This window comes from Abramis brama (assembly GCF_963993115.1).
Source record: "Abramis brama genome assembly, chromosome: 9".
NCBI lineage: Eukaryota > Metazoa > Chordata > Actinopteri > Cypriniformes > Leuciscidae > Abramis > Abramis brama.
This window is the reverse complement of record NC_139971.1, coordinates 35600256-35615412: the sequence shown is the minus strand read 5'-3', so window position 1 is coordinate 35615412 and position 15157 is coordinate 35600256. Positions and strand designations below refer to the sequence as shown.

The 15157-nt window shown below is 37.3% G+C and overlaps 1 protein-coding gene across 2 annotated transcripts in view; it reads right to left on the bottom strand.

The window, feature by feature from the left end:
• The window catches only part of necab2 (N-terminal EF-hand calcium binding protein 2), a 99430-nt gene that overhangs the window by 82510 nt on the left and 1763 nt on the right, over positions 1 to 15157 (bottom strand). For both annotated transcript variants that reach the window (XM_084124435.1, XM_084124434.1), the window contains exon 2: positions 9483 to 9507. In XM_084124435.1, coding sequence (XP_083980561.1) covers positions 9483 to 9507 — 25 coding nt within the window. The remainder of the gene's footprint in view (positions 1 to 9482; positions 9508 to 15157) is intronic.

The window sequence follows — 15157 nt, the reverse complement described above, 5'->3', positions numbered from 1 at the left end:
TATTTTTTATTTTTAAAGGAATTAGTACTTTATTCAGCAAGGATGCATTAAACTGATCAAAAGTGACAGAGTTTTGGTCGATCGGATCACAAGTAGACGAGCCAATTGCGCTTGGGCCCGGTTTCACAGACAGGGCTTAGATTAAGCCAGGATTAGGCCTTAGTTCAATTAGAGCATTGAATTAGGTTTTATAAACGTGCCTTAGCAAAAAAACATTACTGGTGTGAATCTTGAGACAAAACAATGCCACTGACATATTTTAAGATATGCCAGTGCAAGTTGCTTTCAGTTAAAACAGCAGATATGCATTTTAGGCTGGGACCAGCTTAAGCCTTGTCTGTGAAACAGGGGGGTAGTGTTTTAATCCGTCTGTTTTGTCCACTTTGGAACACGTCTGTCCTGATTTGTTCGAGGGGATGGTCTATGGGCAGGTAATTACATGGGCTTTTTCAGGTCAGGAATGGTGAAAGAACAACACAGTGCTTGGTTTGTTTTTCATCTTCAAACCAAACTTGGGTCTTCAGCCAAAGTTTAAATCCCGTTTGGCCTCCTAATGTTTACGCATCAGTTCAGTAGGCAGAGAGTAGGCAGTCTTTTGTGGTTGTTTGAACACATTCGACCACATGAGCATCTCCACAAAAGCAATCCGGTCGAATGCGTTTTCAACTACCTAAGTGGTCGAAAGTGGCCAAGCTCAAATCATTTTAGAACCTGTTTACATCTGTATTCAGCGTCGACCACTTGTAATCAGATTGACGAAAACACAGGTGTAAACATGGCCTAAGAGACTTCTTTCTGGAACATTTACCAGAAGAGATTACCTCTCTTGATGCTCCAGCACGTTTTGACCCATAGGGCCCTATCTTGCACCCAGCGCAATTGACTTTGTACACCGACGCATGTATCATTCCTATTTTGCACCCGCGCAAAGCGCGCTTTTCCCTCCACAGAAGGAGGAAAAAAGGAGGCGTGTTCCGGCGCAAACGTTCCTTCATGCTATTTTGCAGGTTTAGAAAACAATTGCGCCACTAACCAGGAAAAAATAGTTTAAAGTCAGTGGCGCGTTGCGCATGTTATTCATATGCTATTTTAAGGGCGCATGCTTGGCCATAATCAATGTAGCGTGTGCACAACGCGCATACACTTTGATTCTCTCATCTACACAGAAGCAGCAGTTTTCATTTTTGCAAATCATACATTATTACGATAGATAGATAGATAGATAGATAGATAGATAGATAGATAGATAGATAGATAGATAGACAATTTATTATAAAAGCATACATCTAGCTTACACATTTACCCAAATTATCATACACCTGTTTAACCGAAGTTAATTTGGGTGGGTTTCTCCATTTCAATGTACTTTCTCTCTTTTACGGCCGTGACGAGAGCGTTGCTCTCCTTGGCTGTGAACCGCTCCTCGCGTGCGCCTGGCAAATCCGCCGTTATAATAGGAATCCGCTATAGAACAAGCACGCCTGCTCTTAAAGGGAATGTGAGATGATGCTCTGATTGGTTTATTTCACGTTACGCCCAAACCACACCTATGAATAATGAAGCTACTTCAGACCAACCCATTTTAGATTTGCGCCTGGCGCAAGAGTAATTTATCCCGCTGGGAAAATAGCAACAGCGCCCAAGACCCGCCCACAAAGTTACTTGCGCTTTGCGCTTGACACTTGCGTTTCAGATCGTTAAAATAGGGCCCATAATGTCCTAGACAGTTATTGTCACTCACATTGAAAGATGGAGAACAAGTCTTTATACTTGTATACATTCCCTGTTTAGGTGTGGAAATCTGTGATGTTTTAGATATATAAACAAATGTATGTGTACTGTACTTTAGCGTTTGGGGTCGGTACATTTTTTTGATTTCTACACCTAAACAGGGAATGTATACGACTATAAAGACCTGTTCTCCGTCTTTCAATGTGAGTGACAATAACTGTCTAGGACATTATGAGTCAAAACGCGCTGGAGCATCAAGAGAGGTAAATAGGTCCAAGCAGGTTTTCAGTCAGGCATTCACAGTACCGCTTTTAGGCAGCCATTTGCTATGGCAACACAAACCTACAGTAAATGTGTTTATATGTACAGTATGTGCTTATGTGTTGGGGTTATGCATTAAGAGAAGATGATTTTGATCTCTTATGTGCATGAAACGCCACAGCATTTACAGCATGATACAGCCAAATATATATGTTTTTTTCAGAGCTATGACTTAATGTGCCACTCTGCCAAAGTCTGAATCAGCATATGTGCGTTTTTCTCGTTTTAGCAGCATGTCAAAATGCCATCTCAAAGGTGGCTAAATAATATATGTTCCTGCCCACTGTAGGCTAAAGCACATGCTGTGTAAAGAGCCTTCAAACAATATATTCTTGTTCCACGGGCCAACATAATGTGCGCTTTGGTTTATGACTAATGGTCTAAAGCCTGGAATATGCATTGAACTTAAACAGCTACATATAGCGAGTACAACTGAACTGCTCAAGCACTCATTTAACCGATTTTGACATTCTAAAGTACTACAACAGTGACAGTGACAATATCCAGATTAGGACAATAAATGGCACAAAAAATCTCATCTCAACACCTTTAATGAATAGATAGATACACTATCTTTAATTTTGTCATTTCATCTGAATATCAATATTTTTGGCTATTTGTTAATGAGGAATTTGTGGACAAATGTGGAGTAAAAATGTAAGTTTTTATTTTGAATTGAAAAGATAAAATCAGACCCTTGGGGTAAAATGGCCCATCAGAATTTGCACAGAAGGCCCCTAGTGGTAATGTTGTTACTAGTAGGGTTATTACAGTACCAACACTCACGGTACCAATACTAATAAAATTTCAACAGTCAATAGACCGAAAGTAAGAGAAGAGCCTGCCCTTTATAATCACTAAGGCTGTCAATCTCTGAAGAGCCAGTTCACTGAATTCTGCACTCTCGCAAAAACTCAAGTTCCAATAAAAAAGCTGTCTTAATTGTACAATGGATCTCTTATTTACATCATGTTTACACTTTGTCGGTTATAATGAAAAACCTATAGGCTATTGAGTGAAATCCTTCAATTTGATCTCATGGTATTTTCTACAGTATTATGACATATTTTCATTTCAAATATGGAAAATTAAATATTCATTTAATAAATAGATGAAATAAAAAAAAAAAATACCTATCAGACAAATATCTTTTACTGGGATTCTGCTTTGTCTGCCATCAGTTATTTACTTATTCAGCTAAATAGAATAATTTTACATTTTGTGCAATGACAATGAAATTTATCAAATGTTTCTCTTTATTTCCCTAAATAATAACACACTGGCAGATGCATCATCATCCTGGACATGCATATAAACTTATATCAAAATATGTTACAATTTAAATGTAAATGCACATCGTTATTACCCAATATATGAGGCAGTTTATACAGCACAAAGGTTAATGTAATTTAATACAAAGTAACTGAAGTTTAATCAGACAAAGTGGCTTCACTTTCTGCTTGTTTTGCATGAGGACAAAGCTGCTTATCCACACAAACAAGTGAATCATGATGAAATATCAAAGAGAACCAAGCAACGTGCATCTATATTGATCCAAAGAGACGACAACATGTGTTGCTGCTCTTTGTGGCGATAGCTTCAGAGTTGGCCTCAGGAGGATACAGACATGTGGTGTCCAAAAGCTCCACTATTAATGAGACTATGCACGACTAAACTGAAGGTACACAAAGTACGCATTCATCTGAAGTAAAAACCAATCCACAATCTCATCGCAAATCCTTCAAGTCTTTAATATTTAGCAGTACACTGTCCAGTAAACACACTACAAGATTAATACAGGAATATTCAAGACTAAGAACTATCCTGAGACATTATTTACCCATCATGCCATTTTTACACAACTTTAATGATTCATAAGATCTAGAGCAGGGAAGCCTTGATGCTTGCATGCTGTGCGGGAGGTTGCTGTCAGCATGTTTATTTTCAGTGAGCACACACGTAAACACTCATTTACTGCCAGTGATAACCCGCAAATCTAGAGCAGAGAGGGGGAGAGTACTAGAGAGGAGAGAAGCGCCCATTATACGTTCTAACGCACAGATTAGCTGCGACAAAACCATTTAAAATGAGTCGGAAATCGGTTTCATCATACACTGTATCCTTTCGTTACAGTGCAAGCCAAGCACGTAACCTTACGGTTTTGGAACGACATGAGAGTGAGTAATTTTTGGGTGAACTATACCTTTAAGGGCTAAACTTCCCTTTATCACGGCACACAGTGATTCTGTAATTCGTCAATGAGGAAAAAAATTTATTTGGTCCCTAAATGTTTCTTTTATCTGCCAATGACTCCCTCATTTTATCTGTAGCACTTCTGCTCTCTCTGACCATGTGAGATCTTTTTAATGTGAAAAGCATTGCACAGAGAAAAAGTACAGAATTTAAAACAGCTGAAATAAATTAAATTTCCATTACAGGTACCCATGCCGCTCTTTCTCTCCCTTAAAATGAGTGATTTATTCAGGGTGGGCAAACTGCAGATGCAGATAAGGCGATGGGTCATGCAGGTCTCTGCCATGTCTGCTCTCATGTCAACAGCCCTTGCAGATTTATGGTCACAGTATACAAAAAGCAGGAGGCTGACTCTGCCAGACTAAGCCTGCATAAAAACTCTCAGGCCAAAAGAGCATGTCATTTCCTCTATACAACAGAGGTTAATGATTCTCTCTGCCTGCTCCACACGCATGATGAAACCAATCACTCCTGCAGAAAGAGACATGCGGCGGGGGGGCATGACACTGTGTGTTGTTTGCTCGAAAATATGATTGAGGTTTATTCTGTAAGATAAATTAATCCTTAAACAATGTATTTCAAAGATATAGTTAACTTAAATAAAAACTGTTATTACTTGCGCACCATATTTATCGCACCACACTTTGAAATGTAGTTTTATTTATATTTTGATTTTATATTATGTATTTATTTATGCATTTACAGGGCAGGTCAAAAGCTTATCCAAGCTTCACCAAGGCTGCCTTCTGATCAAAAACTAACTTTCTCAATACCGAATATGGCATGTTATATAAAATTTTACTTATTGAAAAATAATATTTAAAATGAACAATATTAGCCATTATAAAAGTAAAAAAAGTTTGTACAATAGGAAATAAACAAGCAAGCAGTTCAGTCAACAGTACAAAAGCAGCACTAGTTATAGTACAGGATTTCAGTTAAATAAAAATGAGTGCCGTCAAATCGATGAATTGATTCTAAATTAAAAGTTTGTTTATATAAGTTTGTGAGATATATATATATACATATATATATATATATATATACATATACATATACATATATATATATATATATATATACATATACATATATATATATATATATATATATATATATATATATATATATATATATATATATATACACTCACCTAAAAGATTATTAGGAACACCATACTAATACTGTGTTTGACCCCCTTTCGCCTTCAGAACTGCCTTAATTCTACGTGGCATTGATTCAAAAAGGTGCTGAAAGCATTCTTTAGAAATGTTGGCCCATATTGATAGGATAGCATCTTGCAGTTGATGGAGATTTGTGGGATGCACATCCAGGGCACGAAGCTCCCGTTCCACCACATCCCAAAGATGCTCTATTGGGTTGAGATCTGGTGACTGTGGGGGCCATTTTAGTACAGTGAACTCATTGTCATGTTCAAGAAACCAATTTGAAATGATTCGAGCTTTGTGACATGGTGCATTATCCTGCTGGAAGTAGCCATCAGAGGATGGGTACATGGTGGTCATAAAGGGATGACATGGTCAGAAACAATGCTCAGGTAGGCCGTGGCATTTAAACGATGCCCAATTGGCACTAAGGGGCCTAAAGTGTGCCAAGTACTCTTCCGTGAGCACTTAACCGCAAAAAAAAAACAAAAAACAAAAAAAACCTCCCCTTTCCCTCTAAAACCTCACTTATCGGGCTTATGCTACTCTGAATAATGCCTGAACTTCGTATCTTGAGCACTTCTTGCGTTGTTTTTGTTTTTGCCTCTTCATGATGACTCGCTTAATCTAGTCCTAATTTGTAAGCCGCTTTGGATAAAAGCGTCTGCTAAATGACTAAATGACTAAATGAAGAAAACATCCCCCACACCATTACACCACCACCACCACCAGCCTGCACAGTGGTAACAAGGCATGATGGATCCATGTTCTCATTCTGTTTACGCCATATTCTGACTTTACCATCTGAATGTCTCAACAGAAATCGAGACTCATCAGACCAGGCAACATTTTTCCAGTCTTCAACTGTCCAATTTTGGTGAGCTCGTGCAAATTGTTGCCTCTTTTTCCTATTTGTAGTGGAGATGAGTGGTACCCGGTGGGGTCTTCTGCTGTTGTAGCCCATCCGCCTCAAGGTTGTGCGTGTTGTGGCTTCACAAATGCTTTGCTGCATACCTTGGTTGTAACAAGTGGTTATTTCAGTCAAAGTTGCTCTTCTATCAGCTTGAATCAGTCGGCCCATTCTCTTCTGACCTCTAGCATCAACAAGGCATTTTCGCCCACAGGACTGCCGCATACTGGATGTTTTTCCCTTTTCACACCATTCTTTGTAAACCCTAGAAATGGTTGTGCGTGAAAATCCCAGTAACTGAGCAGATTGTGAAATACTCAGACCGGCCCGTCTGGCACCAACAACCATGGCACGCTCAAAATTGCTTAAATCACCTTTCTTTCCCATTCTGACATTCAGTTTGGAGTTCAGGAGATTGTCTTGACCAGGACCACACCCCTAAATGCATTGAAGCAACTGCCATGTGATTGGTTGATTAGATAATTGCATTAATGAGAAATTGAACAGGTGTTCCTAATAATCCTTTAGGTGAGTGTATATACAGAGACACACACACACACACACACACACACATAATATAAATATAAAAATATACATGCACATATTATATATACACAAACTTTAAGAATCGGTTAAACACGATTAATCGATTTGACAGCACTAATAAAAATATAAAGTTATGAAACTAAACTTTGCCCTTGCCTCATGCATAAACACTATCTACATAAGAGCCAGCGGCAAATTCCCAAAGGACTGGTCGAGATAATGCTGTTCTCTGCGGGTATATGAGCAATGAACGGCCGCTGACGTTCTGGAGATCACATCTTCGAATACGTCTGAATTCTGAACAAATTGTCAAATGTGCACTATGTTTATATATAAGTCCTATATCTGAGTTCTAAATAACAACATTCTCGCTTGAAAAAAACTCTGACACAACAACAGTAGCATTTGTAAAATTATGGTGATTTGGTCATCCGGCATGACACATGAGAAATGCTGCAAGCGGAGTGATACAAACGGTGTCAAGTAAATAGGCTAAGTAAATAGGGACAAAATATTATTTGGGGGGAAAATCAACCCTTTAATGTATGCAGCCCTATTCGAAAAGAAAGAGGATAATAATGTTTCACTCCTAGGAGTAAAGTTCTAAACGCTGGAGGCAAATTAGACTGCTGTGCTTTGTTTCTTGTTAGACCTTGTGTGATTGAAAACCAAAGTGTAGCAAAACATGGCACCCATCTCATGTGGTCCCGATTCTTGTTTTTTCTTTCTCCCCCACCCTCTCTCTCTCTCTCTCTCTCTCTCTCTCTCTCTCATTAAAACTGTCACCAAGCTGCTCCCCTGGGAGTGGTTTAAAAATAACACAAACGGCACAAGCATCACACATCAAATAGCCACTACTCCTTTTAACAAGGTTTGTTGCAGGTTTTCTCTCTCTGCTATTTGTATCGACTCTCTTTTAAGCCCTGGTGCAATAACTAGTTTCACAGCATGGAGTTTTCCTTTTTCAAGAAAGCTAAAACAAAGAAAAAAATATTTTGTATATATATATATATATATATATATTTCATCTCAAACCAAAAGTTGAGACCAGATGTGACCCGGTCTGAGCCCATAACGACAGACAAGAGCTCAAGGCTAATCGGGAATCAGGAATCATATAGAAAACTGCATTACAATACAACTGGATGAAATGTACTATGGATCTTCTCATACAGTACATGAATTGTAGCATTGCAAAATATGTAACGGGGCCTCTCTTCATAATCATAATTGTTTTGTGGACACAGGGTATGAATATGGATAAAGAGGCGAATCTGACTAATGAGACTAATCTAAAATCAATTAGTAAATACATCTGGAATTTTTGCAGCAATTTAATTAGCATTGTAATATAGAAAACTTAGTTTAGAACATCTAGCAAATGCAATCACTAGTTGGTGCATTACATATTGATTTTCCTAGCAGATGATATCTCATTGAAATGATGTTATAATACTGTGCAGAAATAATACTGGTCAGGCATCTGAGAACAAAAACAACTGAACTTTTAATAAGCCCTGCAAATGGGAATTATTTAAAAGATTATGCGTAAGGCACCACATTTCCATTGTTTTTTCTGGAATGTTTCTTCAAGTTCTGTCTTTTCAGCTGTCAGTACCGTGCGGACAGATGGTCAAGATCTTCAGTGTTGTGTTAAGTTATAATAGCTGTATTTTATTCTGTGGATCATAAACCACCATCCATAAGTCTGGGGTCAGTAAGATTTTTTAAACTTTTGAATTACCACTTTTATTCAGCAAGGAAACACATTTTATCAAAAGTGACAGTAAAGACATTTATAATTTTCAAATAAATGATGTTTATTTACACATTAATAATAATAAGAAATGTTTCCTGAGCATCAAATCAGCATATTAGAATGATTTCTGAAGGATCAAAGTAGTCCATGTGACATCAGTGGGTTAGTTAGAATTTTTTGAAGCATCGAAAATACATTTTGGTCCAAAAATAACAAAAACTACAACTAGACGCACGCTGTATTCAAGCTATTCTACATTGTTTGTATTTTGGTATTGCTATATTTTTTAAAACGGTGCGTCTCCCTCAGACTGTAAACGAAGCTCGGGCGCACCAGATAACACGTCAGCAGCGTCTTACGTCAGCAGCGTCACTGCGGAGTCGTGAACGCGGATTGACAACAGACCCGGAAGAGAATACAATGCTGAATAAAGTCGTAGTTTTTGTTATTTTTGGACCAAAATGTATTTTCGATGCTTCAAAATTTTTTAACTAACCCACTGATGTCACATGGACTACTTTGATGATGTCTTTATTACCTTTCTGGACATGGACAGATACCGTACATACATTTTCAATGGAGGGACAGAAAGCTCTCGGACTAAATCTAAAATATCTTAAACTGTGTTCCGAAGATGAACGGAGGTCTTACGGGCTTGGAACGACATGAGGGTGAGTCATTCATGACATAATTTTCATTTTTGGGTGAACTAACCCTTTAAGAATATAACAGAGTCTAAGAATCACATTCACATTAATGATTTAACATGACATGATATGAAGCAGATTACACTCACCATCCTTATCAGCTCTCCGGAAAATCTGAAATGAAACACACACAGAGAGAGAGAGAGAGAGAGAGAGAGAGAGAGAGAAATACAGTATATTAATACAAATTATTAATCATTTTAATTCACATTATCATTTGAATTCACCTAAACTTGCGAATTATTTAGCCAAAAACCTGATCAACTGGTAATCAAAGTCTCTAGGACTCTCTAAAGCTCCTCTAAAACTAATATTAAATGTGCATACCATGTTCTGGCATGAAACTCTAGATGGTGCAGGCTGATAGGTCCTTAATTCAATTTGGTTGCGATAACATCGTTATCTACATAGCACAGCTGATTGGTTGCTGTTGCATCAGCGGCCAATGAGCTGCGGCTCAACATTCAAATACTGGTAGTGTTGCTGTAAGCAGTCTGTAGCGCGCTTTCAGAAACCCTCCACCTTCCCCAGCTCCACCTGTATAGATCTGCTACGGGGTTATTTCATGTCTTACATGCTCACAGCAATGTCTGTGAATGTATTGGCAGTAGAAGTCTCGGTCCTTGCTCTGCAGCAGCAGCAGCGTAGCAGATCTATTACATTAACTATTATCTATTATCAAGACCAAATACATTAACATTGCCATAGCAATTACCATGCCCATCTCTATTACCATGTCAATCTCTCCGAGAGTTGTCATGACAGAAATACAGTAACATAAATATTTTAAGATAGTGGCTGAAGAAAAGTAAAGTACTGTATGTATTAGAAAAAAACCCTGATAAAAGTAATTAAAAAAAGTCTCTCTGTAGGGTTCAATGTCAATCAAACTAAGGAGGAGGTGGTTCTATAGATAGGCTGTTTGCAATTGCATGATACCTCAGCCCTTAACATGGTGCAATGAATCCTTCCATTGCATTTAGAAAACCACCAGCACAAATTACATTATAACCTTTAAGTTTCTTTTTCTCGTTTGTTTTTTTAATCAAGACTAAGCTAGTTTGTCTATTGCCGATGTGTTTGATTGAACTTGTGAGAGATTGAGCCAGTTGCTTATATCTGTAAGTGCAACCTGATCACACTGTCCAGTCAGATGTGAAATGGACCACTTAAGACTCTCTTGTAACAAAGGAAAATCACAGTCAATAGAATGTGCTGGGAAGCGTTTCTCACTACGGGCTAATTTTACAGCAGTCGATCCATTCAGACCATCTCATTTTCCTAATAAATAAATACATGAAGCATGAATTCGTTGTGATCAGATCTGGATGTTAAATGTACTGGCTATACAAGCAAGCATGGGGCTGCATGTTTGTGATTGGACACGCATGACAAGGAGGAAGTGTGTGCCAGACATCCAATAATTGAAACACGTATTGACAGCGCACATTTTGATCTGCTTCAATGGAGTGATCACCTTCTGTTGTTGGTCTAAATCACTTCTCAATTGGATGAGCCAGCTGCCTCATTCATTCCTGACAGCTAACAGCATTCCACCTGTCAGGATGCTTCACCATCACAAAACAAACTCAAAAGCCACACAGGACAACCACTGAAACATCTGCAGTAGAATAAGAACAATGGGGGGGGGGGGGTTCCTTCTTTTGAACTAGAAGCATATTCTTGGGCATTAAAAGAGGAGAGTGATTGTAGGAACAGCAACATTAGCCATGTTCGATCAATACTGTAATGTATTTTACAAAGCGCTCGAGAGGCACTATTGGTATTTAATCTTCCTTGCTGTTTTATATCTTAAAGCAAAAGTGTCTGCAGCATTAATCGCCAGTAGTGGTTCTCAACTGGAGGTTCATGACCCAAAAAAACGTTGCCGCAGACCTGCTCTTATTTCGTGGACTGTGAATAAAAAAAAAGTTAAATGCAAATAACAAAACTATAACCATAGAATCATGCATATTTAAATAAATAAAAGTAATAGGATTATCAGCTTTTAAATGGGAAGAGAAAGCAATTCACATGCATCAAGGTTTGTGTGGATTTATTTGATTAAAAATAGAGTAAATACTTTCTGCTTGGCTACCTTACATCTGGAAAGAATTAGATATAATTGTTTGGTTGTTTATTAATTTGATTTGATTTTACTTTTTTGTGTATGTCTGTTTTTGTAATGCTTTTGGTGTGTTGTTCTGTATTGTGAAAATCTGAATAAAAATAATAAAATATTAAATATTATTCCAGACTTTAGTGTCACTCACGTGATCCTACAGAGATCATTTTAATATACTGATTTGGTGCTCAAGAAGCATTTCTTATTATCATCTCAGTTGAAAACAATTATGCTGCTTAATATTTTTTATAAGAACAGCATTTATTTGAAATAGATTATTTTTTATAACAGTTTAAGTTTTTACTGTCACTTTTGATAAATTTAACGTGTCCTTGCTGAATTAAATTAAATTAATTTATTTCAAACAACAACAAAAATAATCTTACTAACCCCAAACTTTTGAACGGTAGTGTATCATGTTAATACATTTGCATATTGTTGGCCCTATTAAGTGCATGGTAGTATTAATAAACTTCCATATTAGATTTTAAATAAAGATGTTTTTGTACAGTGTCAGATCCTCAGCAAAACCAGTTGAAAACCACTGAACGACAGGAACCAAAGAATTGTTATCACAGAAGCATACTGCGCTTTTAACTACTATGTACTAACATTTAAATTAATAATTTGCACTTATTGTGCACATACATGTTTTTACATTGTACTTTTATTTAAAAAAAATATATATACCTGCATGTAATTACAGCTGTAATTCATTTCTGTAATCACAGCTGTAATTAATTTCTGTAATCACAGCTGTAATTAATTTCTATAATCACATCTAAAATTACACTGTTGACCCTTCCCTAATACCTTTTACCCTTAAAAATACCCTTAAACCTAACCATACCACCAAACCTGTGCCTAACCTTACCCGTATCACACCTCAATTGCAGCTAGTGTTTTGCAATACAATATGAACACAATAAGTAAACTGTACATATTTTTGGATGTAAGTACATAGTAGTTAAGGACATCTAATATGAAGTGTCACCTATCATCCTTTCTTCATCATTATCTTCCTGAACTGTCTGAGAAAAAAAGGGATGCACAAAAGGTATACGGTTGTTAAAAACCATTTGTAAGGTCTGACAATATGAAGTTACCTAATGTAGGTGACCCAATTTGTTTGTACCTCGGAAGATTTATCTCTGTGTGATAGGAAAAGGGGACAGCTACAAAAAAAAAAAAAAAAAAAAAAAATCACAAAAGTGTTCATGTGAACTACAAAGCAACATGTTGAGAAAAGAGAGCAACACTTACAGCGGGAGAAACTAAATGAATAGTACAGTTAAAGTACATATTTACAGAGCTATTCATGGTTAATATGTATTTGAATACAAAAAAAAAAACATTGCTGAGAAAAATACTCTTTAGTTGTTCATTGGTTTCTCAGCTACAAAACAATGAACAACTAGAGAGTGTAAACCAAAACTACCATCTCATTATCCAGCAGAACAATAATCAAATCAAATACTGCAATTGGACTAAATCCAGACATCACAGGAAAAAATTGGGCTCTACTTTATGACTGTAATCTAATTATTGACCTTATTCTGAAAAAGACAATAAGGTCTGACTTTCCCTCCGTGTCAACATACAGTTCGTCTTTGTTATGGTACCATATACAGTTTAGGGTGTTTTCATTCTTAATTTTACAAAAGCTTCAAGTGCAATTAATTATTTGTCATGCTATACGTGCAAATAGACGAGGGCGGATACAAATTCTGAAGCCACGCTCTCTTGTTTGCCGTCAAACGGTTGACCACTGCCGTGTGTGTATGTGTCCTGTCACAAAATGCGGCGAGAATTCCCAAACGACTTTAATAGTACTGTACCTTTAAGATGTGTACATGTCTATAATGCACTTCGATAATGCGATTGAAATAGGAATACTCCACATGTTTTAATTCGATTTGTGTTTACTCATATGACTTTAGCTGGGTTAAGATAATCAGAAATCCCTGTTTACATTGTAGTTTCTTAATCAGAGTATTGTCTTAATCGGCTTAATATCGGAATATTGTTGTCCATGTAAACGTACTGACACTTGTTTCCAAGTTTCTCTTTACGGCTAAAAGACTCTTAATAACACTGATTATTTGTGTTGACGAAAGGAAATATAACGAGAGTGAGGTATTAGGCAATGAATGATAAAGATTGATAAAGAGTGTTTGAATGGAGAGAGTGTATCTCAATGAATGGACTTGTTTAATATGTGGACTCACATTTAGACTTGCTAAGTCAGTTGGATTGATTCTCTGTGCTTTGGATCAAATCCAATTCACTGAACAAATGCCAAGTATATTTGTATTTTAAAGTTCAAGTCAATAGAGCGATGAAGTCTTTAGTAAATGTCAAGTGCAGTCACCATTTGATCATCTATCTGTTCTCACACATGTACATTAAAGTCACCATGAAATCAAACTTGACAATTCCTGTTTTTATGGAATATTGCAGTACTTATTATAAATGAGTTATCCGTCCGTGCAGATCATTTATTTTTAATTCATGTGCCCTCCTAATCTTTAATAAAAATATCTTCCCCTCCCTTGCAGCAACATCTCTTCTCTGATTACGTGTTTACTGGTGCGAGGGCGGGACAACCTGTCACTCACATGACATCACAGTAATAGAAAACCACAACCATCCAATCCCGATGGACAAAATCAAGTCCCACCTGACATTTTTTTCTTGTTCGAGAAGCTGTTTCATTCGGATATACGTCACAATAGGAAAGAAAAGCATCTTGCAACTTCCGTTTCATGCCGACTTCTATGCCTAACGTCCTTGCTTTTAAAGCATAAACGAGAGCGCTACTGTAATTTAGTGCACAGCATTCAACCCCAGTGGAAAAGAAGTGTTCTTTAGTGTTAAAAAACATTAAATTGACTTAATTACTTCCTTAAGCCAGATGAGGTCTGGGACCTGAGACATGAATACTGTGAAACACACTTAGCCTTTTTTATGACAGCTTGTTACTTAGTTTTCACTGTCTGGTTTGGGGAAGCCGTGCTGAGAGAATTCAACACACCTTGAATCCATAACTTGTCTAGCCCATGAATCGAAAGCTTTCTGAAATGGAAACAGTGGTCTTTACAACTGCATGCTGCTTTAGACACTTTTAAAATGAAAAGTAACGATAAATGACGCTATGTGGCTCAGTTGTTTACCAATATAGTGTTAAGGCTCAGTCAGGCTGATCCTGGAACAGAGGTGGCAGCAGACGTGTCATTTGGTAGAGATAGATTGAGTTAAATAATGGAATTCTCTCACAAAGCATAGGGGAAAATCAATTCCCCTACAAGCACCTGTGCTCCGGCCATACCGAAGTCTCCACGAGAAATCACGTACAAGCGCTCACTATCCATAAAAGACAAATTATCTACAGCACCTTATTATCTGCTTAACCCCTCCCTTATTAATTTCCTCCACCTTCACTATTGTATTTATACTAGGGTGCATCGGTGCCTCTGGTCTTTTTCTGAGGTTTTTAATTAGTTTTTGTCCCCTTTCCTTTCTAGTCTGGTTACCTGAGACTGTAGGCTATCTGGGTCTGGGACTGATCTACTTATCACTCTCTTAAATGTTTTAACTTCTCCCCAAAAAGCAACGTAGAAATCTCAAGAGGTATGACCA